General features: G+C 35.2%; 1 protein-coding gene across 7 annotated transcripts in view; it reads right to left on the minus strand.

Annotated features, from left to right (window-relative positions):
- BLTP1 (bridge-like lipid transfer protein family member 1) overlaps positions 1-21044 on the minus strand; it is a 194990-nt gene that overhangs the window by 60463 nt on the left and 113483 nt on the right. For 6 of the 7 annotated variants that reach the window (XM_061384270.1, XM_061384269.1, XM_061384268.1 and 3 more), the window contains exons 45-52: positions 19265-19440; positions 16229-16404; positions 13117-13823; positions 12456-12695; positions 11861-11954; positions 9895-9945; positions 5553-5759; positions 3606-3844 (exon numbers count right to left, since the gene is read on the minus strand). In XM_061384270.1, coding sequence (XP_061240254.1) covers positions 3606-3844; positions 5553-5759; positions 9895-9945; positions 11861-11954; positions 12456-12695; positions 13117-13823; positions 16229-16404; positions 19265-19440 — 1890 coding nt within the window. The remainder of the gene's footprint in view (positions 1-3605; positions 3845-5552; positions 5760-9894; positions 9946-11860; positions 11955-12455; positions 12696-13116; positions 13824-16228; positions 16405-19264; positions 19441-21044) is intronic. The other variant, XM_061384265.1, reaches the window with a different exon arrangement.

Raw genomic sequence — 21044 nt, forward strand, 5'->3', positions numbered from 1 at the left:
TGTTTTTAAATATATGTAGCCCCAATACTTTGGCCACCTGAAAAAAGCTGACTCATTGGAAAAGACCCTAATGCTGGGAAAGATTGAAGGCAAAAGGAGAACGGGGCAGCAGAGGATGAAATGATTAGATAAGATCACCAACTCCAGTGGATATGAATCTGAGCAAACCCCGGGAAATAGTGAAGCACAGGGGAGCCTGGCGTGCTGCAGTCTATGGGGTAACAAAGAGTCAGACATGACTTAGTAACTGAATAACAACAAATGGTTACTATAAACAGTCAGCCAGTATTATTAAGCCAGCAAGTATCACTTATTAAGCCTAATAGGTGTGCAGCATTGGTGCTAGAGGAACACTTAAAAATGTTTTTAATTTCACAGAAGGTAGAAAAGAAACTGCCCTTATTACAAGAGTTAAAACAACAGAAATTCACTAAGTGCAAAAACAAAGCAAAAAAACAGAAAGCACTATTCCACACAATGTTTTCTTCACAGAAAACAGTTAGCAGTTGATAATTTGCCTCCTGATCCTGATTTGGTATGGAAGGAAACAGAGAAACTGTCAAATCAATTAACTTATACTTACTGAAAACATTAAGTATAAAATTATATAATCGCATGTTTCTTTGACTTTAACAATAATTAATAATGGGAACATATTCCAAATAAGGATATGGCATGAGTTGCAGTTTACTGCTGGTTCTAAACACTTAAATCAACAATTTGGCATGTAGTTGTTCAATTATAAATATACAACCTAAACCATTATTCAGGCCAAATTTCCCCAATTCCTTATGAGGACATTAAAGAGTAGCAGAAACTTTATTAAAATCAAGATCTGTGGCCAGGAATAAATACATACACATACACACTATATATATACACACATATATATAAATACATACATACATTTATTCACAAATCCTTATTGCCAAATTCAGACTTAAATTGAACAAAGTAGGGGAAAACTAGTAGACCATTCAGGTATGACCTAAATCAAATCCCTTACACACAGTTGAAGTGACAAATGGATTCAAGGGATTAGATCTGATAAACAGAGTGCCTGAAGAACTATGGACTGAGGTTTGTGACACTGTACAGGAGGTAGTGATCAAGAGCATCCCCAAGAAAAAGAAATGCAAAAAGGCAAAGTGATTGTCTAAGAAGGTCTTACAAATAGCTGAGAAAAGAAAAGACACAAAAGGCAAAGGAGAAAAGGAAAGATATACCCATTTGAATGTAGGGTTCCAAAGAACAGCAAGGAGAGATAAGAAAGCCTTCCTCAGTGACCAATGCAAAGAACTAGAGGAAAACAACAGAATGGGGAAGACTAGAGATCTCTTCAAGAAAATCAGAGATACCAAGGGAACATTTCATGCAAAGATGTACACAATAAAGGACAGAAATGGTATGTAACATTTCATGCAAAGATGTACTCAATAAAGGACAGAAATGGTATGCTAACAGAAGCAGAAGATATTAAGAAGAGGTGGCAAAAATACACAAAAGAACTATACAAAAAAGATCTTCATGACCCAGATAACCACGATGGTATGATCACTCATCTAGACCCAGACATCCTGGAATGAAAAGTAAAGTGGGCCTTACGAAGCATCACTATAAGAACAAAACTAGTGGAGGTGATGGAATTCCAGTTGAGCTATTTCAAATCCTGAAAGATGATGCTGTGAAAGTGCTGCACTCAATATGCCAGCAAATTTGGAAAACTCAGCAGTGGCCACAGGACTGGAAAAGGTCAGTTTTCATTCCAATGCCAAAGAATGTCCAAACTACTGCACAATTGCACTCATTTCACACACGAGCAAAATAATGCTCAAAATTCTCCAAACCAGGCTTCAACAGTATGTGAACCATGAACTTCCAGATGTTCAAGCTGGTTTTAGAAAAGGCAGAGGAACCAGAGATCAAATTGCCAACATCTTTTGGATCATCAAAAAAGCAAGAGTTCCAGAAAAACATCTATTTCTGCTTTATTGACTACACCAAAGCCTCTGACTGTGTGGATCACAACAAACTGTGGAAAATTCTGGAAGAGATGGGAATACCAGACCACCTGACCTGCCTCCAGAGAAATCTGTATACAGGTCAAGAAGCAACAGTTAGAACCAGACACGGAACAACGGACTGGATCCAAGTAGGGAAAGAAATACATCAAAGCTGTATACTGTCACCCTGGTTATTTACCAGGTACCATATGTACCTATATGCAGAGTAAATTATGAGAAATGCTGGGCTGGATGAAGCACAAGCTGGAATCAAGATTGCCGGGAAAAGTATCAATAACCTCAGATATGCAGAAGACACCATCCTTATGGCAGAAAGTGAAGAAACTAAAGAGCCTCTTGATGAAAGTGAAAGAGGAGAGTGAAAAAGTTGGCTTAAAACTCAACATTCAGAAAACTAAGTCATGGCATCCGGTCCCATCACTTTGCCATCTATGGCAAATAGATAGGGAAACAATGGAAACAGTGACAGACTTTATTTTCTTGGGCTCCAAAATCACTGCAGATGGTGATTGCAGCCATGAAATTAAAAGACGCTTGTTCCTTGGAAGAAAAGCTAAGACCAACCTAGACAGCATATTCAAAAGCAGAGACATTACTTTGCCAACAAAGGTCTGTCTAGTCAAAGCTATGGTTTTTCCAGTAGTCATGTATGGATGTGAGAGTTGGAATACAAAGAAAGCTGAGCACCAAAGAATTGATGCTTTTGAACTATGGTGTCGGAGAAGGTTCTTGAGAGTCCTTGGACTGCAAGGAGATCCAAGCAGTTCATCCTAAAGGAAATCAGTCCTGAATATTCATTGGAAGGACTGATGCTGAGGCTGAAACTCCAATACTTTGGCCACCTGATGTGAAGAAATGACTCATAGGAAAAGACCCTGATGCTGGGAAAGATTGAAGGCAGGAGGAGAAGATGTAGACAAAGGAAGAGATGGTTGGATGGCATCATCAAGTCTATGGACATGAGTCTGAGTAAGCACTGTGAGTTGGTAATGGACATGGAGGCCTGGCGTGCTGCAGTCCATGGGGTCGCAAAGAGTCGGACATGACTAAACGACTGAACTGAACTGAACTCACATATGTGTATATATGTTTTTAAACTACTAATGTAATTTATAATGTCAATAGAATAAGAGAAAAATATTTTAACAGATTGAAAAATAGGATACATTTCAGAAAAAAAATACAACAGTGAAGTGACTTTTGGAGAGGATATGTAAGGATCACAAAACACAACCTCTGATTAAAGCTAAACGTACTCAATGTGAAAATAAACCAATTCAGGCTATAGGAACCTAACAGATGTAAAAATGTATTCAACTTAAATTGGAAATGGTCTCTAAATAGTGGATAACTCTAAAGACTTCGAATGAAAACAGGGTCCATGATGTCACTCAATGAAGTGTGTTGCTATTTTCACTTGACTGAATGAAAAACACTGTTAATGAAATTTAAAAGTGTTTTGATTAAAATGATTTAAATTTTAATATAATTCTATAAAACCAAATTTGCCTTTCACCAAAATATTACTAATACTCAAAACCACTAATACATTTTAAGAATGAATTCAAACTTCAGTGTTACCTGTCATTCCATGGCTTCTCATTCGTCCCATCTTGTATTCTGCTTTCAGAGATGGTAAAAGTGCTGCTCCAATGGCTATACCATCTAACATGGCACTGAACTTAAGGACAATAGGCTTCTTCTCTAAACCTTCTGGTAGTTGAGGAAATTCATTTGTTTCAATAGGAGTTTGATTAACACTTGTTGGGGTTTTTTCAGAAGGTAGGGGGGTTGCAATATCTTCTTTTACAGGCTGTGGGCTATAAAGCAAAAACAAAGTTTAAAAGGTGAAAAAGGGACACAAACAGAACAGCTACTAAGATTTAAATTGTATAAAAAATAAAAATTGTATAAAATTGGAATTCTCAATGAAAAACAGAAAAAATGAACTGTGAACACATTTTCTTTCCAATACCAGATCATATTAAGTCTTCCTCAAACACCCACTGAAAAATGATCTGGAAAAGTAATCAAGTAATAACAATATAAACTGGATGTTAAGGCTGTCCGAAGATCATTCATATCATTAATGTGAAACCAGAAGTTTGTCTGATTCCAGATTCTATGACTTAACCATCATGCAATTCTGTTGATACAATACTATTACTTGCCACTATTATTACTACCACTATGAATAATAATAACTAACATCAACAAAAACAAATAATAGTTATTTGAGTGCTTCCTATGTGCCAGGTACTATTCTTAGTGCCTTGTACATTTCATATCATTTATTCATCTAACAAAAATCCTGTGAGTAAGTACTATTATCTTCATTTTACTAATGAGGAAGCATAACCATGAATTTGTAAAATCAGTTTTGAATTCAATCAGTCTGACCCTGGGCTTCCCTGGTGGCTCAGTGGTAAAGAACTCGCCTGCCAGTGCAGGAGATGTGAGTTCAATCCCTGGGTTGGGAAGATCTCCTGGAGAAGGAAATGGCAACCCACTCCAGTATTCTTGCCTGGAAAATGCCATGGACAGAAGGACCCTGGCAGGCTATAAGATTGTATCTGCAAAGAATTGGTCATGGCTTAGAGACTGAGCACACACGTAGTTTGACTCAAGTCTTTTTTTTTTTTTTCTAACTACTCCACTCTGTTTGCCAATACATTCTAATAAGAAAAAATTCCTTAGAGCATTTTATAACTAAGGCTCATATATACATTCTGGATTTCATATTCCAGTGACAGGAAAAACATGTGAGTTATTACTACTTAATCAACTAGACATGAATTAATACTACATCAGAATTTAAAGATCTAGATAGAACAAACTGGAAAAAAAAAATCACTGCTTTAAGCCACCATCAAAAAACACACTAATGTCTTTCTGCCTTATAGACTAGGAAAAAAGGAAATGTAACAAGGCAAACTTTTACCTTTTACTTAAATTTTTATTAGTTATTCATTAGTTACAGCTTTGGAGACCAGGAAAAGAGCTCAGCAGTACAAACCCTGGCTAAAGGTTACTCTGCAGAAGTCCCATTCACTGCCTTTTAAAATATGTAAATAGTACTATCAAATCCTTCCTTGAACCATGTACAAGAATTTCATATGAAGGACAGCACAAAACCATGCACGAGACATAAGAATGGCCCTGCAACTTTATAAATCTATGTAGTCACAAATTTCTATGAAATTAAAGGAAATAAAGATTGTTATAGTCCTAGAATTTTTCAGTTTGCCTTTTAGTAGTACCCCTTTATAATGTCCACTAATCCTTAGGCTCTCCTAAGCTTTACTGATGTAATATGAAAGACTGACAATTGCATCTGTAACACACTACTTCAATAATACACACACTTCAATATGATTCTTCCACAATCACGTTTAGCTATTTTTCACTCGCCCCACTATCCATAAGTCACTACTCTAAATGTAACCTCTGTCTTCCTCCAAACTACTGTTAACACAGCAAAAAATGACATGAAATACTATACAGAATCACAAAACTTGAATAACTTACGCTGTAGAAGGCTGTCTGATGAGATCTGAGATCTGCTTAGATAGTTGGTGAGAACTTCGAACCATCATGCTGTGCAAGGTGGCAGGGTGCTGGGGAATATTGATGCTGATAGCTCCTACTTTGAACACGGCGGCATTGTTAGTCTTCAATCCCCTCTGGGCACTGTAGAGGGCTTGGGACTTGGCAATACTACATTTCACTACAGTTCTATTAATAGAGAAGGAAGATCATTAAAATATGGTCAAATAAAGAGAAATTTTGAAAATGTATTTTGAGAGCAAGACAAATGCTTTTAAATCATTTATTGAAGTAAATAAGATTTTCCATGCATTTAAATCATACTGAAGAAATAATATCTTCTAAAAATACTGACATACATTTTATTGTTTGTATGGAATATTATTCTATTTCTTTAATAAAGAGTTTCCAGAAGAATATATCTTTGTGCTTATATGGAAGAGAATGAACACTGACATATTACACATATACAACACAAAATTCCATTTTTATTTTTCCCCATTCAGAACTCCATTTTTCTTCAACTTATTTCAGGCATCTCTACAACCACTAAGAAAATATAGACTGAACTTCAAAAGGAAGAAAAACACCATTATACCTCTTAAAATCTAATCAGTCAAAGAAATTAATCTTATAATCAGCTAATAAGCTAAAAGAAATTAATGAGAAAGATGAAATTCAACTTGCATTTTCCATTTTTTTTATTTTCAGTTATTATTTTTATTATTTTCAGTTATTATTATTATTATTTATTTTCAGTGAGTGGCAAAGAAATGATATAAGTCCAATTCATAAAGAGTAACTACTACTTAGTTAAAAATTGGTAAGTTTTACGGGTACAAATATAAAATAGAAATACTGTCTTTCTTGGTTTCTTGTTTTTTCCTTCCAATACCTAGAACAATGCTTTGAACATGGCAGACACTCACTGAATTTTGTGAAATAAATGAGCAGAAAGAAGTACAGCAGAAGAATGACTCAACACTACAACTGTGAGATTCCACAGATAGCATGTTGTAAAAATCATGTATGTAAAAGTCACGATGAAGCAGTCTTGACACATACAACAGAAAGGTTCATGTCAATGAACTACACCACTAAAGGCCCTGTCATAAATTGAAAGCTTAACATAAATGTTATCTTTCAAATGGGCAAAGGATACTTGACAACAGATTAAGCAAAACACACAAAGTGCAAATTTCATATCAACTACGGATCAGTTCACATATATTTATCTCTACTTAGGCTACAAAGGATTCATTGACAATTTATTTATAGTCTCAAGGACCTAAGGAATCAATGCATTACATTTAACTTATATTAGAACAAATCTTGAGAAGCATTAAGAGTGGTTCTATCAGAAGTTTTGATTATTTACAGATAGTGAAATCCAGGTATTATACTAACTTCAAAAATGTTTACTACAGAACTATATCTGCCTTCTTCTTCAAAGGAAACCACGTTCAAAGACTATCACTGATTAGAGAAAGGAAAAAAGTAATCTATGGAACTGTTCTAACCAGAATGATGGTAGATTTTAGAATGCTGACTAGTTACTGAATTTTGAATCTTAACTATTCTAATAATAAAATGATTCCATTTTAAAATCAATTTCAACATAAGACAAAACACTTAGATGATGCTAAAATTCAAAGGACTTTATACTTGTGAATAGCATTCACTTATTGAATAAAACTTGGAGAAGGCAATGGCACCCCACTCCAATACTCTTGCCTGGAAAATCTCATGGACGGAGGAGCCTGGTAGGCTGCAGTCCATGGAGTCGCTAAGAGTCGGAGACGAATGAGCGCTTTCACTTTTACTTTTCACTTTCATGCATTGGAGAAGGAAATGGCAACCCACTCCAGTGTTCTTGCCTGGAGACTCCCAGGGATGGGGGAGCCTGGTGGGCTGCTGTCTATGGGGTCACACAGAGTCGGACACAACTGAAGCGACTTAGCAGCATTGAATAAAACTAAGCATAAATTTACAAAGAAGTCTTGTCATCATAACAGTCAAGAAATTCTACACCCATCTTACTATTTTACTTTATAATCTATAGAAGTCTCCTTAAATGTTACTTTTGATTATAGTAGCCTATACACAACCCTTGATTTTCAATTATACACCAAATGTCAGAATAGAAAGTGCTGACTACTTTGCTACTGCAGATCTGTGGTATTACCAGTGGAAACTGTGATGTTAAGAACTTCAAGGACTCTGTGTTGCCCAACTCCAGAGGGCATCATTCACATTGGAGGCTACATAAATGATGCCCATGACTATAGTGTGAGTAATGTTTCTTGGAGCTAGACAATAGGATAGTTCTAAACTGATCAAACTGAACCACACACTGCAGAGAATCTGATTAACTCTTGTCATACTGTACGTGTTAAAGATGTAAGGAGACCCAGAATGTGGAATTAAACAATTTACAAGCTGCCAAATGAATTAACTATTCATAACTCTATTTTAACTCTTAAAAGAGCTGTGCCTTAATCTATATCATAAAACATGTAGTAAACTTTTACACAGGAAAGAAGTGGTCAAAGTCTTTTTAAACAGATGACTATAAAAACCTGTAGCATGCCAGGCATGCCACATATATGCAAAAAGTTCACAGCAAGTGACCAAGAAGTTTGGTTTGAGAATTCATTGACAATGCTGGTCTATTTGACAAAGTTCTGCTAGATGCACTCTGAACCTAAGTTATAATGACCACAGTGTCTAATGAGGCAAGTTTTCCTCATCTTCTTTTTCTTCCTGTGTCCAGACAATAGGGCCTTATAGGTAGACCAGCCACGCTTATCCATGCAGGTTAAGAATTTGAGGATTTAATTTAGGTCCTCATTATCTCTGTCTCCACCCTACTTCCTTGACCATTCAGGCCCAAACTTTAGGGGCAGGAAAAGGAAGGCACCCTGACCCATGCTGCCTGCCTCAACTCAGTTTTGCCTGAAAATCTCTACAGTGGGGACAGAGAGTGTTATGATCACATATTGTCTAGTTATCTATTAAAAATCACTGGAACTGTCTTTCGTATTTGGCAATTGTACTTTATATGTTAACTCTCCTAGCAGGAAGGCCTGAAAAAGGAGGGAGTAGGCCTATAAAGTGATATTATGACAGGAACTACCTCTCATTTGCTTACTGTTCAATCTTTAAGACCTAACATAGTGTGCAGACAATAATTTGTAACCTAGAAACCTAGTTAGTTGAGTGGATGAAGATGTGATCTTCAGTCATTAAAAAGCATCCTTTCTAAAGCCATGCTTATTTTTTTGTTATACATCCAGAGAACTCAGTGATAAAAAAAGAAACAATAAATCTTCTCTAGCTATTACAAATACTAAAGTGGAAATCGCTATTTTTTCCTATACCTTTTAACATGATATTAATATGGAAGAGTGGTTTCCAAAAAACAATCAATTTTCTAATTTAGTATTAGTGCATTTATTCTTTATTAGTACTTTAGTTGGCTGATAAAGTGATATAGATCACAGATAATCCCAAAAAAGGGTTCTTAATTGATGATATTTTGTCTATGGCCTATTATCAATACACAGTGAAATAAATCTCACCAGTTATTGATAATCTTACTAGCCTGGAACAAAATATGCAGATTCAACTAAATTTATTCAGCATACTTGAATTTTACAGAAAATGTTCAAATAAATAATCAGTGCTAAGTAACATACTAAATTGTCATGGCGGTTAAGATTTACATCACAAATATTTATACGTAATGCTTGGTAGAGCTCACTACCACAAAATATCAGATATACATAGGTAAAATCAAGCCAATCAAAAATATTAAAGTATATACAGTATAAAAGACACATATAAAATTTGACAATAGAGCAAACTCTCTACATATTACAGACAGAATTAGAAGGATGAGCAATGTAGATATTTTCATATATTAGTGTTTTAATAATTAGTTTTGCAAACCTGTCAACTCTCTTGCAAAGTTAAAAATTTCAGCTTCTATTATCACAACCAATATTAATGAGGATTTGTGATAATATAAATTTTAATATTAACAGGTCTTAAAAGAGCTCAAAGCAACATACAACTATAATTTTGAATATTTCAACAATAAAAGAAGGTATGAATTACCAAAAAGGCAGTTCTTACCTGTGTGTTTTCCATGAATATTAGCAAACTGTATAATCTATGAAAGGATCTATATTAAAGCCACAAAATAATAACTAACTACATAATTCACAGCCATGCAGATAATCTAAATATTAATATTTTATCTCTAAAACTATCCAATACAATGTTAATCACAAAGTCCATGAAAAGAATAATAATGACATACAGAAACTCTTGTTTGGCTGTGCTTGTAGGAGATGTAGGAAAATCCTCCAGTCTACAGATGAAGATTCAAGAGAAAGCAGGAAAACAAAAAGGAAGCAAATAAACATTCATGCATAAATTAGTTACAATATGACTAATCATCTGGAAAGCTTTTATTTCCCATTTTAAAAATTTTCACTCGAAGAACTTTTTCAACTTTTTTGAAATTTCATTTTCTTTTAATTGAAACTAGAAATGAAAACCCAAAGAATAAATCCAGAAAGTCTTATCAATACTATTAGAGTTTGGTAGCAAGTAATAAATACAGTTTTATTTTTTTAATGAAAAAGTTAAGGGATCTTGGCTTGACCTCTTTTTTTAGAGACAAAAAAATATCAACTAATACTTAAAAAAGTATTTTATAAATATGTTTTGCAAATTTAGAGACTATTTGAAGCCTTCTCTTAGCTAATGCAGATAAGAGTATTGAGAGAATGGAGTAAATAAAACACAGGAGACATTTAAAGAAATTTGTTGTACTTCTGAATAGGTTAAAGTAACCATGATACTTTAAATTCAGAGTCAACAAAGGAATCATGAAACCTAAGTCTGTGGTGACTTTCTTTGAAGCATCATAGTGAGGGAGAAGGTGTGGAGATTCAGGCACCTCTTCTTACTGACTGTATGACTTTAAGCATTTTAGGAAAACACTCTGATCTTTCTGAATCTCGATTTATTTATTAACAGTGGGGATAAAACCGCCCCAGTTAATAGGATTGTAGTGAGGATTAAATAATGTATATGAGGTTCCAGGTCCACAATAGATGCTCCTTTAGACTGTAATTATTATATAATAATACCCTTCCTCCCATTCTGAATAGTCAGAAAATATCTTATCTCACAACTACTGGAATTTCTGGTCTTTAGAAAGCCAGCTTAGGAAATGTGATCGGGACCATTTAAGCAGCTATAATGAAATACACTCTTTGGTTCTAGATATACAAGTCATAACTGCCCCAGCAAGATTTACACATCCATTTCAGGAAATGTTCCCCAAGACAGTCATCATATTACCCATGTATGAAATGTCATGAATAGACCTGTAATGAGTCAATTTTTGACTAATATTTAATTTTTATAACATTGAACTAGATCCTCTATTGTGTCAGTATTTAGCATGATAGTTGCTTTAAGGGACAATAGTAGGACATTAACTAGTTACTAAAAATGAGCAAATTCTCAAAATCTGACTAAATTATCAAAATACAATTTGAGTTATAGCATAAAACTGTTCCACTGAAAGGAAGTTAGGAATGAAGGTATATATTCCCAAGTGTATGAGCAAAGTGAATGGTCAAATGTATTGATAACTAATTAGTGATCTAAATATGTGTAAAGGTAATTATTATTAGAACAATTTTGGACAGATACACAAAAAGAACATTGAAAAGGTGAGCGCAAAGAGTCAAAAGAAAGCAATATGGAATGGTATACTCACTGTAGAAAGCTTATTTATACTATGAGGAGGGTGTCATAGGCTTTATTGTTAAATTATTTAAATGAAAAAATGGCAAGATGAAGTTTTGAAACCCAGCATGAATACTGGGCAATGATTAGTTAGTAAAATCAAGAGACTATTTTCTGATTATAATTTTGTTTTACTTATTTGAGTTATGTGAGCTCTTGCATCTTATATGTTTAACTGAAATCTACACTGTAATCATTTCTCCTGTTACACAATCTTAAAATGTACTGGCAGTCAGTTTTTTAGGGTGGCAGGACTGGCAGTAAACCAATTTTATAAAGGGAGCAAATAATTTTTCTGAAAAAAAATTCATTTGGTGATATTCTTAGTGATAGAAGCACAGTATCTGTCAATATTATATAAATCTCAAGTCTTACTAGGTACAGGATTCATCCAATGAATTTTAAGTTTCCTATAATACTATAACAAACAACTTTAACAATTAAAAAGACAACACACTTACTGTATATTTGGTGTAATCCCTTCAAGCAGCACAATATTAACCCCACCAATATGAGCAGTGGCACATGTCTCAGTCATCTTTTGATGTAAAACATCTTAAAATGTGAAAAAAGAAACAAAACCAACTATGAATTCTGGAAATTTAGTTGCACTTCATATTAAAATTTCATTTCATCCATAATATATTCAGTGAGAAAAGATAATTTTAAAGGTACAATGAAATTTAAACTATTCCAGAACAAATTAAAAAAAAATTTCCTTGAAGGTTTTTCTATCCATTCACATATACATATGTGTTATGTGTCAAAACTGGAATAATGCAAAATATGTAGTTTACCATGCCATTCATGCATTAAAGAGCCTAATGCCATTAAATAGTCCAATGACATTTTAAATCTCAGAACTAGTAGCACAAAATATTTAGAAAAATTTTAAACCATTAAGAATAGGAAAAAAAACTATATACACTAGCACTCTTGATCCATATAAATGGGAAGTTCCATTTTCTGAAGAAAAATCACCACGTAGGAATTTATGAGACATGGCATTGGCTTTCTTCAGAAAAGTGGCACCCCGGTATCAGGATGTCATCATACCTTTCATTTTTTCCTTAAGTGTAAAACTGCCATGAATCCTCTTCAGTTCCGATTCCATTGTTAGCCCACCAATGTCTGCCTCCAGGTGTGTGCGGTTCACCATGCCAATCCCAAACACTATCAGAGTAACATGCTGAGGTTCAGCAGTTACCAAACTACGTTTCCTCTTAGTCACACTAGTATTGTCTTGTTCATTCTCAAACACAACTTTACATGTCGGCTCTGTAGGGCTCCGAACTCCTTTAAGTAAATGGAAATATGTGGGCTTAGATACTGCAAAATGGAAGGATGCTACCTTGTTTTTCTTTCCTTTACACTCCAAACTAGCCTTCTTTGTCCTCTTCTCCACCAAAATAATTTTTGAAAATTTCCACCATTTTCCCACGGTCATATTTGAAAATAAATAGGAGACTCAGGTATTTGAAAGCAGGTCTGTCTGAATTCTTTAAGAGCTGACTGTGTAAAAGTTAGAAAGGATGGGAAAAGGGGCAGTAGAATATCTGATCACCATCACTATTCTCTCTCCTTGGGTGACCGCCAATTCTATGCATTCAATTATCCAGTTCTTACAACAACAAGAATACATGGTGAATAACCTTTTTTTTTTTTTAGCATTATTGTTGTTCTAAACAGATTTTTTAAATATAAAAATATCCATTACCTGCTGGTCCAAATGTTTCTGAAGATTTTTCCAGTATTCCTGTTGGATCAGAGATAAGTGAATAGAAGTTAAGCAATTTATACATATTCTGCCAGCACTCGGCTGAAGGCTCGCTTTGTTCTGATACTGTAATTGAATCAGAGTCATCCATGTGGATAGTCATATGATCCACCACATCTTTTGAACCTTTCCTAGACACTTTTGAAGTTCTTCTTTCAGATCTTCCTAATGAATTTTTGTTTCGAGACTCCTTTTTGTTATTCTCGTTGTTGGTCCGTTTGTTCTTTGTATTATTTACTCTATTGCCACCGTTAAGACTTCCCCTAGAACTGCGGCTGAAGTCGGATGAGCGGAAATCCCGGTGTTTTCTGGTTTTGAAAGTAGGTGTTGGGGAAGCTGATCCAGCTGTATATCTGCTAAGTTTAATGTCAGTCTGAGTTGCTTTGATGTCATCTATCATCGTACTAAATTGATGAATGAGACGAACTAAAGCCATATCTACATGTTGGCTTATTGACTGACAGGAAATAGTAAAGTTGCAGTGAAAAGTATTATAATAACGCTTATTGAGATCATGAAAAGAAAGAGCATTGGTAGAGTTCTGAGGGGTGCACACGGATTTTTCCATTACAACAGCGCTGATGCTAAAGGTTTCCAACATCAATGCCGGTTTGAACTCAAGTGGAGGAAGATTCACATGGCCTTGCCTAAAAATGTGGAAAAAAAAGAAAACGACAAGGTTGTTTTTCTTTTTCCCCAGAATAATAGTTTTTATTAACTTGTTAGCAAAATAATCTCCAAGATGAAGTATGTTCTAAGTCAACACACTTCTTATTTTTACAAGTTGGAAACTAGGCCTTAAGTCTTCTTTCTTGATCTTATTCTACGTCGAGTCAAAATCACACTTATATACAACTCAGTAATTTAAAAAACGATTAAAAATGGGTGGTATGTGTTAGTCACTCAGTCATAGATGGGTATCTTTCCAGAGAAGACATACAGATGGCCAGCAGGCACATGAGAAAAGATTTTCAACATCATTAATTATTAGAGAAATACAAAGCAAAACCATGATGAGATATCACCTTATATATGTTAGAACAGCTATCATCAAAAACGTGAGAAATAACAAGTGTGGGCAAGGATGTGGAGAAAAAGGATTCTCATACACTGTTGGTGGGAAATATAAATTGGTATACCACTATGGGATACAGTATATAGAGATTCCTCCAAAAATTAAGATTAGAACTACCTTATGATCCAGTTTTCTTACTTCTGGGTGTTTTTCCAAAGAATACAAAAACACTAATTCTAAAAGATATATATGTACCTCTATATTCATCACAGCATTATTTACAATGGCCAAGATATGAAAACAACTTAAGAGCCCACCAATGGATGAATGGATGAAGAAAATATAGACACACAAGTGCACACACACATAGACTACTACTCAGCATAACAAAAGATGAAGTCCTTGTCCTCTGCAACGTGGGTGGAACCTGATGGTATTATGCTAAGTGAAATAAGTCAAAAAGAAAGACAAATACAGTATGATTTCACTTACATGCGAAATATAAAAAACAAATAATAAGATAAATAACCAAACCAAACAAAACACACGCACAGATAGAAAGAACAGAGTAGTGGTTACCAGAGAGGTACGGGCTGAGGTAAGGGAGGGGAGAACAAAACGAGTAAGGGAACTCAAATGTATGATGACAAAAGGAAACTAATCTTTTGGTAGCAAGCATGCTGTTGTGTATACAAGAATAGAAACAGAATGTTGTACACATTATTTATATATATATATATATATATAAAATGTTATAAATCAACATTAACTCAATAAAAATAAATTTTTAAAAAGTTAATGGAGTTATAAAAGAAAACAACTGAGTATGAAAATGTTGGCACTTCCATCTAGAAACTCTAGATATGCAGCTCATGGAACTCAGAGAAGGCAAACTTACTGGCACAAAGAAGATGTGGTCGTGACAAAAGGGATGAAGCTATCCCAAAGAAAGTGATGGGGGCTGAAAAGAACTAGTGAAGACATATTACAACACTGAAAGTGCAAAGGTAAAACACTGGAAACTGCTTAGAATGGAGTATGACATTTGCCAAAGCACAGAAAAGATGCTCCTTCTGTGTTGTAAGCTACTATGATGCAAGCAGACAAGGACTATACAAACTACCCTCTAGTTTTTAAAAAAGAAAACATTTTAATTCTCAAATGTGTCTAATGTTTTAAACTGTATGCACAAAATATCAGTTTTATTATATTTTTCATTTTCCTATACATGTATAATAAACAGTAAAAGACTAATATTTTGAGAAATATTTTTCCAGGTCACAAAACAAAGGTAATTTTCCCCATTAATCTTAATAATCATTAAGGTCACTTCTGCAGTGTTTCAGCTTGCCTGGTTACTGTTATGGTACCATACTACTGTCAGAAAGACAAAGCTATACTCTCAACATGACATCTACTCTGTTCTTAATGGAAAATACTACCTGCTACAAGTCAACTTAGAAAGGAGGTCAGGAATAAATTCTAAGAATAGTATATAAAATTAATCCATAAGATCATAAAATAGTACTACAACAGTAAATAAAGTATATGTATCAATATATGTGCTTTGGCTGACCCTGATACATGTAATTTTCATGGCTTCCCTGGTGGCTCACTGGTAAAGATTCCACCTGCCAATGCAGAAGTCATGAGTTCAATTCCTGGGTCGAAAAGATCCCCCAGAGAAGGAAATGGCAACTCACCCCAGTATTTGTGCCTGGGAAATGCCATGGACAAGGAGCCTGGAAGGCTATGGTTCATGGGGTCGCAAAAGAGACACGACTCAGCAATTAAACAACAACATACATGTACTAACATCTTACAAAAATATATCCCAAAATAGGTCTCACAACCTAGTGATAAAATCAACAAATTATTAAGAAAACGTGGCTACTATTTCTGTTAAGCGGAAGTTATCTTTTCCTTAGGCTATTAAAATTACTTCCACATAAAGCACTAGAAGAAAGCAAAGTTAAAAAGCAGATATTACAACTTTTGTACAAATTTTTACATATAACCAATAATAATGCAAGACACCTTCTTGCTCTTTTGCCTTTTCTCTCTTTGGCCGTGTCTGAATCCACAATATCTGCTCTAAGGCAGTCCAAAGTCCCTGAAAATGAAAGGTGTTCTCCGAAGTACATTCGGTAGCAGAGTGGCATTGCATCCTGTGACTGGATCCCTGTATGACTCAGAAGAGGTTTGAAAACAACCTAAAAGATATAACACATTTATATTAGCTCAATTTATAATTCAACATTTATTGTGGCTATTTTTCTTACATATTATCTCAGTACATATTATTACTATAATGTGAAGGGGAAAATAGGCCTTGTATAATAAATATGTTCTAATTTTACTTAAAACTTAGTATTTTTGAGCACCTACTATGTGCCACCCATCTTCAAATTAATCATAAACACAAAGTTCCTTGATTGTGCTTGAGTGAAAGTACAAGGAAAATAAAATTAGTTTAAAGCATTCTACTTCTTGTTTTAAAAAAGGCATGGATATCTACTGTGTTTCCATAAATATCTGCTATAAAAGGTTCAGAAAAGAGCTTATCAATCTCCTCTGTTAATATAAAAACATTTTATATGTTGTATTTTTAATAGCTGATCTACTTTTAAATGGCATCCCTTGGTTGCAAAAGTCATTTAACATTTGCTGACAAAGAACTTTTACATTTTAAGTATCATATATGCTGTGGAAATACATCATTCTGGCTAAGTCCCTAGTTAACTGAACCTCATAGTCACTGAGTGCTAACCCAAATAAAAGCAACTCTATGTATTCACAGTAGATCAGTAATAATAATCTTGACTACTCATTCTCTGCTCATGGTTCCTTTTCCTTCTTCTACATTCTAAACTGATTCATTGACTCCTTTCTAACTCTTTTTCACCACACATTCTCTTTTCCTGAAGCCTAAAAAAAATCTATCAAAATGGAGGTGTGCCATTTTTGCAGTGGGACTCCAGTCTACATTTTCACTTGTCTTTATGTCACCTCATTTGTTTGTGCTTGGGAAGATAGGCTACTACTCCTGTGAAGGCCTGAAGGTCTAGAATGACAGAATTCAGACAATTCACTCTACACTGGAAATTTAGGGAGAATTTTTCTCTCCCTTGTATATTTGCTTGGCATACGCTTTCTTGGGTTTACTCTTTCTTGGATTTGCTCTTTCATCCCAAAGGAAACATTCTTCAAGGTTCAAGCCATCCTCCATCTTTCCTAATCTTTGTTATCTGTACGCCCCTTAGCTAATCGTGCAAACCCACCAGTCATTTTAGTTCTTTCCTTTTCCCATCCCAGATTACCATCCTAAAAGGCTTCTCTGGCCACAGAAATAACCAATGCTTTAATTCCAAAGTTAGGTGACTTCCTTTTTCTCTCATACCTTAAACTCCTTTTCAGCAACTTCCAAGACTTGTCTTGCTACATCTGCTTTGAATTAATCCTCTTCCTCTCCTATAGCTAAGCTAATAAGGACAACAAGAGGTTCTAAATAACTAGACTCTCAGCAGTATTTGGTAATCCTTCTGTGGATCTGTGGTGAGCTGTCTTTCAATTTCACTCCAACCTTTACATATATTTAAATCACCTTACCTAGTTTTTTATTGTATTACTTAATATTACTGTCTCTGGTCAATTTTAGAGTCTTATATGTAAAACAGTATAGTTGTCTCTAATAATGTGTATTGGATGCTAATAAATACCATGAATGTTTATCCAGGCCGAAACAAAAAAAAATTATTTTTTTCTTAAAAAAAAAAAAAAAAAGTGAAAGAATCCCTAAAATCAACTCCAAGGTATTGAAGAAATAAATCTCAAAAAAGTTGAAAAGTGCCTGACACATTTCTTAATGTAAGTCACCTCCTACTGTGATAGAAAACTGAGGCTGTAAATCTGCAAACTAACCAGTACAGTTATGAATTGTCCATACTGCCTTCCCAAACATTCTTAGGAGAAAAAGTACATTTTATGTCAAAAAGTTCTTTCTCTCTATAAAGGACTCTAAATTCCAACACTTCTCATCCTTCTCTGAATCTTTCTCTATCAGTTTGCCATTTTTTTTTTTTTTTTAGTAGAACTCTCTTAATTCGTCCTAAATAATAAATACGCTCAGGCCTCCTTCATCCTGAAAAGACAACACTTTTAAATACCCATCTCCCACTCTCCCATTTGCCTTGGGGAATTTTGTTCTCCACTCCCTACATTTAGTCAATTAAATAAGACCTCCACTGTATTTCTCTTTTACCTTATCAAAGGCATGCCCACCTAAGCTAAGAGTTCCATTAGTTTCATTACCACTTCCATGAGCTATTTCATTAACTCATCTTTTCATCTCTAGTTCTCCATTTCAATCCACTTAACACATCGCTACCTATACAATACTTCCACATGTACAATTCCAGGCACTTTATTCCTCTGTTCTAAAATCTTCAATGCCTCTGCGTTGCTCACTCAAGCCTTCACAGAGCACTTAAAACTGTAGGAAATGATTAAACTTAACTTTCTACTCCTATTATTTAGCCAGTCTCTATCCCCAATAACAAGAATGTTGCTGTATGAGGCAGACTAACTATACACCATTCTTCAGTTTAATGAATATCTATATATGTTTAATTTGTATTTATAATTAACCTATGTACTTTTGCCTGGAAAATCCCATGGACGGAGGAGCCTGGTAGGCTGCAGTCCCTGGAGTCGATGAGAGCCGGAGAGGACTGGGCAACTTCACTTTCACTTTTCACTTTCCTGCATTGGGGAAGGAAATGGCAACCCACTCCAGTGTTCTTGCCTGGAGAATCCCAGGGATGAAGGAGTCTGGTGGGCTGCTGTCTATGGGGTCGCATAGAGTCGGACATGACTGAAGCGATTTAGCAGAAGCAGCAGCAGCAGCAGCATGTACTTTTTAAAGGCTCCTCCTTTTTACATGAAGGCTTTAGGCAGATAGGCAAGGAAAAAGATTTTCAATGGAATTCCATGGTGCACACACTTGATGGTTCCAACTGCTAAGTACTGCCTAATACACAGTCACTATAGTTAGGGAAAAATGGAGTGGCTCACCTGAGCATCAGCAAGCTGTACAGCAGGAAAACCTTGGTTGGCTTCTTCTACACCTGCCACATCATCCTGACTAGTGCTATGCTGAGAATGTGTCCCGTCCAAAGTATTCTGGTCACTAGACAAGACAGTGTTGAAATCTGAGGCTGAGGGTATTGTAGGAAGATTGGGTGCAACACCTAAAAGAGTAAGTATTCAAAAATAAATTCTAAATTCTTGGGAAATGAAAAGAACATAAAGGGATACAGCAAAGTAAACTTATGAAGCTTGTATTATAATTGTATTACCAGACCATTTAAATTGAGAAGGCAAAAAACCACATTTTCAGGTTATTTTACAGACAATAATAAAAAGTGAAATTAAACTGTATTTTCAGAATAATATCACTCATCTTCATACATGAAGTATGTATTAGAGCCAGTCAGTCCAAAATATAAAACTATAGGGCTGGAAGAACTTTGAAAAGCATTTGATATCCCATTAGCTTTCCACAGAGGAACAAGATTATAGATAGGAGCACGGTTATATGGCAAAAACCACAAGTGTCATAGAATCCCCACATCTAATTTTCTTCCTAACTATTATTTCTCAAGGTAAAACAAAAATAAAATGGCACTACTTCTTTCTTCTGTACTCTGTTATCTGTTAACTTGTCAGGCAAAGGATTTGTGATAGAGACGAAATGTTCCTTTAGGCTCTCCTGAAATTTAAACTCTGTAGTAGTGAGATTAGCTGCAGGAAAGTGCTGAGAGCTGGTGGAAGAACCAGCCTTCTATCTCCTTCAATCAAGGGCCAATACTAGAAATTAGTACATGTCTGCACGTCTAGAGTCAGAATTAGAATTGGTTGCAGATTCAAATGTGGTCCACACAATGGCCAAAAAATAAAACGTACTGAGTAGTCATTTATCAGTCACTTTTCATAATTTCATATTTTTGTCTGAATAGAATTTAAAAGTGATCCAAATAGATGTTACACAGATTAATTTCAGCTGCCCAAAGTAACCAGGAACAAAGGCTACTTCACATATTCTTTTAAAATATATATACACACTTTCACAATAAAATAATACATACATATAGGAAATTTGGAAAAATAAGAGAAAAATAGAAAACGATAGGAAAGGACTGACTCCATTTATGTTATTGGAAATAGCCACCAGTATTTCTTTGTGAATTCTCTGCCTGTTTTCCCGCTACTTATAAAGTGAAGTGAAGTCGCTCAGTCGTGCCTGACTCTTTGCAACCTCATGGACTGTAGCCTACCGGGCTCCTCCATCCATGGGGTTTTTTCAGGCAAGAATACTGGAGTGGGGTGCCATTTCCTTCTCCAGGGGAACTTCCCGACCCAGGGATCGAACCCGGGTCTCCCGCATTGTAGGCAGACACTTTACCATCTGAGCCACAAGGGAAGATAAAGACCCCTTTAAAATTAATAAATTTTCCTTATTTGTTTCCCTCCTTGAGGGCAAGAATCTTCCTTTATTGCTTTTAGTACTTCTTTAGATTTAATTAAATATTTAAGTAACTATAAAGAGTATGTACTGCTGTTCTTAGTTTGCTCTATTATGTTCGAGTCTTTGCGACCCCATGGACTGTAGCCTATCAGGCTCCTCTCTCCTTGGGGATTCTCCAAGGCAAGAATACTGGAGTGGGTTGTCATGCCTTCCTCCAATGGATCTTCCCAACCCAGGGACTGAACACAGGTCTCCTGCATTGGAGGCGGGTTTTTTACCTTCTAAGCCACCAGAGAAAAATGTTTGTTATTACTCTGCAGAGGACTC

Source organism: Bos javanicus, chromosome 17, assembly GCF_032452875.1.
Source record: "Bos javanicus breed banteng chromosome 17, ARS-OSU_banteng_1.0, whole genome shotgun sequence".
Taxonomy (NCBI): Eukaryota; Metazoa; Chordata; class Mammalia; order Artiodactyla; family Bovidae; genus Bos; species Bos javanicus.